The sequence below is a fragment of the Haliaeetus leucocephalus genome, unplaced genomic scaffold, assembly GCF_000737465.1.
Source record: "Haliaeetus leucocephalus isolate CR32 unplaced genomic scaffold, Haliaeetus_leucocephalus-4.0 Scaffold462, whole genome shotgun sequence".
In the NCBI taxonomy this organism is placed as follows: Eukaryota; Metazoa; Chordata; class Aves; order Accipitriformes; family Accipitridae; genus Haliaeetus; species Haliaeetus leucocephalus.
Window position 1 is genome coordinate 6999430 of NW_010972898.1, and position 11429 is coordinate 7010858.

Genomic DNA, 11429 nt, shown 5'->3' on the forward strand with positions numbered 1-11429 from the left:
CTCGGGATCCTCCCAGCGGCTCCCCTGGGGAAGCACAGCATGGCGAACTGCTGCCTCCTCCACTACCACATTTTCCACCTCTTTCACTGAAAGATACATTCGAGCGCTCAACTCCCACTCACCCACGTAATGACACCATTGGGCTCCTTCAGAGGTTCATTTTCATGAACTGGCCTCTTCCTACATGTAAGAATCGGAGGTGAGAAGACAGGAATATTTATAAAGTGATAATAAAAGTGCCTAGACTCAGTATATTCCAGATTGCCTGTTCAGATAATTAATAGTTGTGTTGTTTGGGGTTTTTTTATCAGGTAACGTTTAAATGTCCCAGAAACCAGGCTTCCATTTATCTTACTGACAGAAACATCACTGATATTCATCCTAAATATTCCTAATTTTCTTCACGTTACTTTTACTTAGAGCTGTTTTATACTGCCCTTCATGGATGCTGCAGTCAGAAGGAACTGCTACAGCCAGCGTGCCTGACACCCTGCAGAGAGGTATTGTAGACTTTTCCCCCAAAACTGGGTTAAAACGTGTCTTTTAGAAGTATTCTTAATTTCATTTTAACAACATCAAGCAGTAGCCCATTTGCCATTTCCCTAGTATGCCATGCCAAAGTTTGCTTACCTTCACACCTGGGAAGTTGCACCTTAATTTTAAGGTATGATTTGTCTAATATCAGCTACTGGATCTGGTATGTTTTCTCTGTCAGGTTAAAGAGATGCAGCCACAAGACTTCCTCCTATGTTCAAGGACATACCCATGGTCTTTATGTCTCTCCTCAACTTCTCTTTGAGAACCTGCACACTCCTGAATTCTTTCAGACCTCATCAGGCTTGTTCTCCAGTCCCGAAACAGTTTTATGGCTTTCGTTTAAATTATCCTTGTGTCTCTACAACTTTCTTAAAGTATAAACGGTGAGCCTGGAAGCAGTAACCAGAAAGCACTATGGTTTTACTTCACCATTTCTACTTGATAAACCTATTTTCTGTATCTACAATTTCACAAAATCATCACAGTAAAGTAGCTGCATATGATGCTTCAAAAATCCTTCTCAATTTACCATTTTTCAAGAACTGACATTTTGGTTTTTACGTATTTAAAGGTTGGGTTTTTTTCAAATCTCACTCCCAAGGTAACAAGACAGCAAAAGAGGTAACAACACAGCACATTTGTGTTTTTACTGAATGATGCCAATGGTGTGTTTTAACTGAAAGTTGACCTGCATAAATTGAAGTGTACTATGTCATCATCTCACATGTAAACCCATAAATAACAAAAAAACTAGCCTACTGACATTTTTACCAAACCATGTTCAAATGGAACTCAGTATACTATTTTTTGTCTTTCATTCTTTGCTGATAAAAATCCCAAGTTCACTGGTTCACTGTTTGCTAGGTTGATGCTAGGTGACCGGTCTTCAAGTCTCTGTTACCACCCTTGCTCTTTTAAAGGTTGAAATTACTTTGGCACACCTTTCATTCTTTGGAATTCTGTTTTCCAAACTTTAATTAAATGTAATGGTTCAATGTAAATGTATGGTTCAGAGTTGTATGTCCACTACTAAAGACATACCCAAGTCCTTAGCTCAGATAATGCATAGTGATGTAAAGCCCTACCGTTCAGCGTTACTTCTCTTTAAAGCAGGTTGTCTACAGCCATACTACATAGCATTTTGTCATGGGTCACTGCTGATTCTTCGGTTATTGTATTTTTTTGTGCATTTTCTTTTAATTTAAAGTATATTCAAATAATGAGGGCTGCAGGGTTTCTATAGCATGAAACTACAAGGATGCAAAAGTAGACAGGAGTGCTTGAAGGTGAAAAGTGTTGAGGAAGAATGGAAGGACCCAACCTGGTACAGCCTGCTGAAAGCAGTCCCTGAAGTAAAGTGTGCCCACAACAGCATTCAAGTTCATCTCAGAGGGAACTAGTTGATTGAATCAAAAAGCAAGTCTAAGATTGAACCAGTATTTGCACAGCTGGCAACTAGCACATGGGAAAGAACATTAGCTGACAAATATACATGTGCTTTTCATGGATACAGATCTATTAGGTCAAGTGTCTTGGCCTGATCATCATCCAGCTTTTTTTTTTTTTAAAACAGATTTTTTTGGTTAACAATTTCATAAGAAACAAAAACTCCCTAATGTTAAGATGGAGACTTCAGGATCATGTGTTTGTCATCTTTTCTAATACTCCAAAATCTCCTGTAAAGTTATTTTCTGACTCAAGTTTATATTTCTAAAATGTATACAGTTACAAATGTCAGGGATCCCAATAGTTAACTAGAATGCCACGCTCTCTGCAGGACTGGATTCATGATTGTGCTTAAGTTCTCACAGCTGTGCTATATGCGACACCAAACATACAGTTTCTTTCTTACACTAAGTGGTAGGCAGGACTGCATTTTATTCACAATCACTGAAAAGAAGTGAGAATAACAGTCAGTTCCTGCCACAGGTCACCATTGGCACTCTGCAGAGTCTTTGCTAGGTTATGTGCTGCTTGACCTATTCATAATTAACCTCAAAGAGGGGACAAAGCAACAAAATTTGCCAATGATAAAGTTAGTGAGGGTAGTAAGACTACTGGTAAACTGTGAAGAACTACAGAAAGACACGTAAGACTGATTAGGAAACAGAATGGCAGATGCAATTCAGCATAGATAAATAAAAAGTGATACACATGGAGATAAACAACTGTAGTTTCACATATGAAACAACAGGCTCTGAGCTTATCACTACCACTCAAGAATGAGATGCTGCAGTTAAGATAAATAATACCATGAAAACAGCTCAGTGCTCAGTTCAAATTAAAAAAAGCAAGTCAAGTATTAGGAATTACTAGGGAAGGAATAAAGAACAAAAAAGTAAACAAACAAGCCAGTACTTAACTACATGTCTAATGCTGCATGCAGTTTTGGTTCCCCTCTCAGAAAATAACATATGAGACCCAGAAAAGTTTCAAAGAACAATAAATACAGAAGCTATTCCATGCCTTTGGTCAGCCAAGGAATATCTTAACTAATGCATTTCAATTTAGAAATTTAAAGGTGAATATTATATATCTGAAGAACCATGACTGGCACAAGCATGGTAGGTAAAAGTTTACTGTGCAGGGAACATTAAACTAAGCTAGTAAAAATCAGGTTCAAAATAAACAAGAAGTGGCAGTTCTTTATGCAACAGACATCAATTGATAAAGGCTGCTGTTATTCAGGAAGCGTATATAGTCCAAGGGAAACTGGACAAGTACTGGAAAAAGCAGCATTGGGGATTACTAAATAGATAAACCATATGATGTTCAGGAAAGCCTGGAATAGAAGACACATGGAAGCTAGGAGAACACAGAAGGAAAAGAACCAAATGTGCTTGCATTGTTCTTATCCTTCCTCAGGCAGCTGCTTTTGACTACAAAAGAGGCTATTGTGTTAGAAAAACCTTTGGTCAGGACCTGTACAGCTATTCCTATGTTTATCTTTTCAAGAGTTCCAAGAGCATGTAAGTAAGGAACACGGAGGAAAAGCACAGGCTGTTTGCTTTGCTTCTTACAGTTAAATCTTGTAGAAGGTGGTGTGTGTTACAAACGAAGCCAAGGCTTCTCAGCCATTAACGCCAAGTCTGAGCGCTCACATTCACATAGTAGGGATGCTAATAAAGTGACAGACTTATTTTACAGCACAGAAACATTTCCAGTTTGAAACTTCCTACTAGAGGGATTTTCTTTTTTTCTTACCAGGAGGAAGAAAAAATATTTCTTGTATTTGTTCTGGATGGTACCCCAAATCAAAAGCAATCAAGAGTTCTGTTAGACCAATTCCTAAGCACATTTGTTCCACACAGTATTTTGAAAGAAACTTTGCCAAGTACACTGAGGAAAAGTATACAGACTTTCTAGGTAACCACAGATCTGCCAGTTTTAAGAAACATGTCCTCCTTGCTTTCAGCCCAGATATGTTAAACATTCAACCTTAAGGTTTGCATTTCATTTTGTAAATATGAACTATTAAGTATAACCAATGTTACCATTTAGATCCATGTAATAATGAAAACGATGCATTTTTAGTGTTACATACGTCAAATTGGGGTTTTGAATGTCAAAAAACATGCCCTGCTTCTATAATTCTGCATGACAAATGGTCTACCAGCAAATGTCTAAGTGCATAAAACCAGTAAGCTTATTGGTGGTAAAATGGTAGGTGGAACTTACTGGACAGATCAAGAATTACATATAAGTTGTTCTCTTATTGCATTTGAAAGCTTGTTTTAAGCATTTCAAGGACATAGAATCAAAACTGAAATCAAGCTAACAAGTTAGAAAAAACCCTGCAAATATATAAATGCAAAGTAATCAATAGAGTGACATTCAAGGAAGTCATCAGAATTCCTGTATTGCCCAAAGATCTGGCAATGGAGGAAAAGGAAAAGCACCAGCAGAAACAAGCACTCTAATAAGATTTCACAATTACTTTAGGCATATTTGCTAGCTTACCAAAAACTTTCAGAGTTTAAGTTTCACAGCTGAGAACTCACAGACTTAGATGTGACTCCTGAAAACAGCAAGAATGCTCCCCAGTCTTTTCTCATTTCTGACATGTAGCACTCAGTCCAGATAAAATTAAGTAAAAGAGCTAACTGTCAATTTGTATTGTTCTGACCTGGTGTTTTCACCATGTTTTACTGACTTTTCAGATTTCCTAGGATGAATTCCATTGCTGATATCTTTTCATACTAGGGATACCTTAATGTTTTCAAAAAACATTATACACAGCATTCAAAAGTTATAAATCTGAAGTTACAACACCAATGTACAAAGGATTTTAAGTGTTTATGAGTGCACAAAATGATACCACTTAAAAGTCCCCCAAGCTTGGTTATCCAGAAGTTTTCACAGCATCCTCCTGGAATGATTTTTTGGCCAGGCTAACTGGAAATAATGGTAAGTGATTCCGTGCAATATAACCATTTTTCATATTGTCTCTGCCAGCAATATGAAGTATTTAGCCTCCTTTATTGCTTTTTGTAGAGCTATGACCTACAGTGCATATGATGTAAACTCTTAAAGTAGAAAGAACTTTTTTTTTTCTCTGCACAAATATAATGTTTGGCTTAACTAAGATTCCAGGTTTATTTCCAAATGTGCTCCACCCTATTAACCTTGGAGGTTACTTTAGGTCCCATTAACACTACACCTTGAAACCATTCTAACAAAAAATTGAAAAAGCTTAAAGAGCAGCAGATTAAGAGTACACAAGAAACCATTTTCTTATGAAGTAGAATTCCTGGATGCAAGGGTATTTACTGGAAAGTAACATGATAAACAGTTTACTGTATATACAGTAAACACTTGTTTTGGCATCAGTGAAGACTCCTAGTGCTGAATGAGAAGACATTCCTATACCAAATGACTTTTTAAGACTCATTGATTCCCATCAACCAAACACGATGCTTCTCATAAGCTTTGACTATGAAGCAACAATATAGCCTTAATATTTTTAGGTCTAGTAGTCAGAACAAATGTAACAAACATAGCATCTGAACTCTGTAAAATATTCCATGCAATCTACAATTTAAATTTACATACATTTCTGCATGGATAACTGAAGTTCCTTTGTAACCCAAATTAAAAACACTTTTTCCAGCAATTTGAATCAAAAGGACCATTCATTACCTTCCCTATCAAAAGTGCTTTATTTCTTACTTTCAGACTGAGACTTAAGTCACTACCCTTACTCTAATTAAAATCAAATCAGGATGGGCTTCATGCCTATCTGGTCCATAAGGCAAAACTAAAATTGTACATGTACTTTTTCATCAAAGCAAGAGATAAAACCCAATATATATTCACACTTCTAAAAGATGCGTTAACAAGCTATACTCATTATAACAATACTCATTGCTACACACTAGTTAGGTTCAGCAAGTGTGCAGTATCTCACATGGTTTAAAAAATACTGGATGCCAAAGAAAAGCAACTGCACTATATTCACAAATAGTTCACAAAAATACCAAGTAATGAGATTATGGGTGAACTTATCGTATTAAAATTTTTTTCAAAGCTATTCTATACATCATCCTTTTCAAGAAGATTACAGAAATATTCTGAAACCTTTGCACACACACTTATTTCACTTTTTTCTGAATAGTGGCAATATTCAAAGCCTCTGTTAACTTGGCATTCTTCTCACACAGAAATCTTCTCCCATGTCAGCCTGTCATATTTTCAGCAGCCTAGAAACAGAAAAAAATTTATTGCAAGTCAAAGGTAGACACCATGTAGATTAAATTTAATCTTTTCCTGTAAATACTTTATTTTACCTAGAGAACTTAAAAGTCTAAAAATAAGCTACTAAGGAAAATTTTAAGATGTGTAGTGTTGTTCTTCAATCAATACTTTTTTTTTTAAATAATGCTGTCAACTGCCATTAGCCTTTAACATGGCCATTTCTGTTTGCTTGTGTTAAACTGTGTATCCTGTATCTGAGCAGCTTGTACCCTGTGCATTTTACCCTAACGCTTTCAAGAAGTGCTCAAACGCAGGAATTTTTTTTCCTTTGGGAGTTTACTTCTTTATATAATTTATAGTAATTATGACTCCCACTCCCACAGATAAATTATTAACACAAAACTTAGAGAAATGACACTATCATAACTGCATAAATGACACTGCCAATTATTCGATCAAGATAATCAGGAAGTATATTTATTACTGAATAACTCAACCCAGCCAACAAGGTACAGTTGTTAAGAGGCTGACCCTGACAGATTTTAATCCAGTTATGGGACAAACAGGCAAAGGATAGCAAAGGGAATGATAAACCAGTAAAAGCAAAGGAAGAAGTAAACCAGCCCTCAATTACTTATATACACATAGTTAAACAGATATGTATGCACACATTTAAGCATGTACACACATATAAAATATGTGTGAACATGAGTATAGAAACAATTTAAGTTAAAAATGAAGTAAAAATTTTGAAAACTGGTGAAAAATAGCCCCGAGTAGCATCCATCTAGAAAAAAATCTGTAAGTTAAATTTTCTAAGAATCAGAATGCAGTCTTCCAGAACAGAGGTAGGCAGGCCAGATATAGGTTTCCCCTCCACCTCCCCAGAAATAAACAAATATAAGATACAGATCATGTTTACATAGACAGTGAAAAATGAAAATCCTTTAAAAGGCAAGTGAAGATTTTTCCTGAACCATAGTTACCCTCTCTACTAGCTAAACCGGTAAATACTAAATTATCAAAAGCCCTATATATACACACATCATGAAATCCCCTCTTGTTAGTCTTTGGAGATATTCAAAGCACAAGTTAATGTGGTAAAAGCAATATATGAAGATTACATTAGCAAACTGCATGTGCCCATTTACAAGTACTGCTGCATAGTATTAGGCCTGAGGTTGTAGAAATGAGGTGATGGCGTTAAAGGAGAAAGTAGCAATCTCTTTGTGATATGATGCAGGTAAGGGGGCAAATGGTGGCTACAAATGCCCAGAATAAAAAAATCTGTGGGTTTTGGTGGTTGTTTCTTTTCCTTCAGAATAGTTAATCTAATTATTTCTGAAAAGATTTTATTCATACCATTTCTCACTTCATGTTCCATCTAGTTGTATTCATTGCCTCTTCTATGGAAGAGTTTAATTTCCTTGACTTAAAAATGAGTCACACGTTAAAGTACAATTTACAAATTGAAGTATAGCAAGCTGAACATGCCTGACACTTAAAAACAAATTTATAAGCTTTTTAAGCAAAAGCATTACCTTTAGAGCTTCTGTAGCCTTACGCAGTTCTTTAATAACAGATGATAAAGCTTCTGGGTTTATCCCCTGTTCACAAAGCCTCACACAAATAGACAACGTCTCCATATCCAAGCCAGTGTTTAATATTCTTGAAATCTCAAACAGAACTGCAACAGAAAAGATGAAAGCACTTTAGTCCCTATAGACTATGAAATTTCAACCATCGAAAAAGTTATTCATCAACATTTAATTTCTACAGTAGAGTCTGTGAACATGGCAGTTGTGGAAAGCTCTTGCAGTCTGAACCTCAACAACAGCATTCATGTTCAGCTTTCCAGCATAAGCTAGAAGCCACAGCTTCTAACATAAATACCATGCTTTTCCGGTTCAGCAGGCTTAATACTGGATAATGGGTTTTGAAAAATAAAAAAATAAGTGAAGAATTCAATAATTAACATGCTTGCTAATTACATAAAAGGTAGGCTATAAGAATAATCCATGCTTTTGAACTCCAGATACTGACAAAGTCATAGAATTATAGAATCGTTTAGGTTGGAAAAGACCATTAGGATCATCGAGTCCAACCATTAACCTAGCACTGCCAAGTCCAACGCTAAACCATGGCCCTAAGCACCACATCTACACATCTTTTAAATATCTCCAGGGATGGTGATTCAACCTCTTCCTGGGCAGCCTGCTCCAATGCTTGACAACCCTTTCGGTGAAGAAAGTTTTCCTAATATTCAATCTAAACCTCCCTTGGCGCAACTTGAGGCTGTTTCTCCCAAGTAACAAGTGACAGGACGAGAGGAAGAGACCAGCACCCACCTCACTGCAACCTCCTTTCAGGTAGCTGTAGAGAGCAATAAGGTCTCCCCTCAGCCTCCTTTTCTCCAGGCTAAACAGCCCCAGTTCCCTCAGCCACTCCTCATAAGACTTGTGCTCTACACCCTTCACCAGCTTCGTTGCCCTTCTCTGAACACGCTCCAGCACCTCAATGTCTTTCCTGTAGTGAGGAGCCCAAAACTGAACACAGTATTCAACCTCACCAGTGCCGAGTACAGGGGGACAATCACTTCTCTACTCCTGCTGGCCACACTGTTTCTGATACAGGCCAGGATGCTATTGGCCTTCTTGGCCACCTGGGCACACCGCTGGCTCATATTCAGCCGGCTGTCAACCAGCACCCCCAGGTCTTTTTCTGCCGGGCAGCTTTCCAGCCACTCTTCCCCACATCAGTAGCGCTGCATGGGGTTGTTGTTGTTACCCAAGTGCAGGAGCCAGCACCTGGCCTTGTTGAACCTCATACAATTGGCCTTGGCCCATCGATCCAGCCTGTCCAGATCCCTCTGTAGAGCCTTCCTACCCCCAAGCAGATCAACACTCCCACCCATCTTGGTGTCATCTGCAAACTCACTGAGGGTGCACTCGATCCCCTTGCCCAGATCATCGGTAAAGTTATTAAACAGAACTGGCCCCAAAACTGAGCCTTGGAGAACACCACTTGTGACCAGCTGCCAACTAGATTTAACTCCATTCACCACAACTCTTTGGGCTCAGCCATCCAGCCAGTTTTTCATCCAGTGAAAAGTACACCTGTCCGAGCCATGGGCAGCCAGTTTTTCCAGGCGAATGCTGGAGAGTGTCCTGCTAAAATGAACAGGAAGCACATTCTTAAAGCTTTTAGAGGGAACGTCAGGAGTTTTCTAGCCACCTCCTTCCACAACTAAACCTAACTTTAGGTCTAACGCTAACACTGGTTTAAGGATAAGCAATGCTATTCAATTTTTACATGACCCAAATCAAGAGCAGCGCCATGTCAGTATGGAACCTTTTGCAGAAGGAGATTCCAGTTAGCTTTGTGTAGAAATAAAGATATCTCTCTCTCTCTCTCTTTCCCCTTCCAAACTTTCCCCGGAAGGCCCCTTTTCTTTGATTCTCATAAACAGTTTGTTATATATGTAACAGAACAACTCACTGAGATTTTATTTCTGGTGGCTACAGTAATCTCCACCCTGAGGTTAAACCTCTAGCAACACAGGTTGATTATGAACAGATGTTATTCACACTGTTTCTGTAATCAAACCTCCCCCAAACTAGAAGAAAGCAAAGTAGAAGGTCCTTCTTACCATGTAAAACCAGCATGACAAGTGACTACTGTCCACTTGAGAGCTATGAGAATATTCTACTTTGGTATACCAAAGACATACTGCAGCCAGATCAGGTGTATGTTTAAGTTAACAGAAATTTGTTTTCTTCTAAAAACACCTGACCTCAGAAGAGACTAAGAATGTCTATCCTAAATAAAATATACACATTGTTACACAGGAAGCCTGGGCTCCTAAAACTGAAGGCTAGTACACTTTCCATAGCAGTTCCCAAAAGCCTTAGTTTGTCTTTAAATCCACATATCGTCCCTCCCATCTAAAACATTCATGCAGAAGTGGAGAGAAGGTAGATGTCCAGTACAGTTATGAGAACTTAGAATTGCTGTCCTTCCCAAACAAACCTCTGTCCATCTGCACAGAATGGTCTTAGCCTCTTGAAGCATCAGAGCAGCCATAATAATCCTGCTAGTCCTGCCTTGCCTCCAGCAGCAGGTCAGAGTGGGTAGATCAGTGGCTGAAAGACTAATTTTTACAACAGTCCAACTCATGAAGGTCTTTGCTAAGGAATCCTTACGTAACGGTAGCCGTAAATATAATACAAGGGAAGATCATGAGAAAGTAACAAACACAAAGCAATACCCCCCTGAACACTCTCCGGAGCCTCTAGTCCCTCATTAGGGCACTTCCAGAGAAAGTCTTCATATTTAACAACCCTCAGTGGATTTCTGGGCAGCTTTCCACTCTGCCTGAAATCCACATAAGCTTATGGCATAGCCATTCCATGGAATTCCACAGTGTCACACTACACATTGCTAAGAAACACCTCCTGAACCTGCCAGCTTTGAATCCTCATAGTTAGGCTGGAAGAGAAAGGGAACACCCGCTCTTTACTCACCCTGCTTGCATTTCTCAAGGCTTCTAAATCTCTGAAATATTTCCCACTACTCCTAGTGCCACTTCGCTCGCATTCCCCATCCCATAACAGCGCCAGGTTTTTTTGTATCAGAAAGTACTCTAATTCTGTAACACTAACTGCCCTTCTCAAAACTTTTTCACTGCGTTTTTGGTTTTTTTGTTTGGTTGGTTGGGTTTTTTAAGTAATTTACTTCGGTTTTCTGACACGAGCTGTCTATAGGAACAAGATACTGGGGTTCAGATCGGTTCAGGTGCTGCCACTCACAGTGCCACAGGCTTGGGCCTTCCTCTCCCTTCCCTGCACTTTCTTCCCCCCAGTCTAAATCCAAGACGCAAACAGCCAGCTGACATTACCTCGCACTAGCCATCTCAAATAACGAGAGAGAACAGCGAACGTATACATTCATAAACACTAAACCCCGACGTTATTCTAAATTACCTAACAGCTAACTAAAAAGCCCCAGAAGAGTCACGCGGGGTCCAAAGACACTCGCACCACGCGGACATCCGAAGCGCTTGGGACACCACGCGCAGCACGAAGCAAAACAGAAATCGCCCTGCGCCGAATCCTTCGGCAGCTGCAAACCGCGACCCTCCTCGCAGCAGAGCCGCCCGCGCCGACGCAGAGCCGCCTCACGGGCCGCGCAGCCCTGCG

The 11429-nt window shown here is 39.1% G+C and overlaps 1 protein-coding gene across 1 annotated transcript in view; it reads right to left on the reverse strand.

The window, feature by feature from the left end:
* Positions 1 to 6181: 6181 nt before the first annotated feature.
* Positions 6182 to 11429, reverse strand: part of MZT1 (mitotic spindle organizing protein 1) — a 5454-nt gene continuing 206 nt past the window's right edge. Inside the window, exons 2-3 of the mRNA XM_010575250.1 lie at positions 7773 to 7918; positions 6182 to 6236 (exon numbers count right to left, since the gene is read on the reverse strand). Coding sequence (XP_010573552.1) covers positions 6213 to 6236; positions 7773 to 7918 — 170 coding nt within the window. The 3' untranslated portion in view covers positions 6182 to 6212. The remainder of the gene's footprint in view (positions 6237 to 7772; positions 7919 to 11429) is intronic.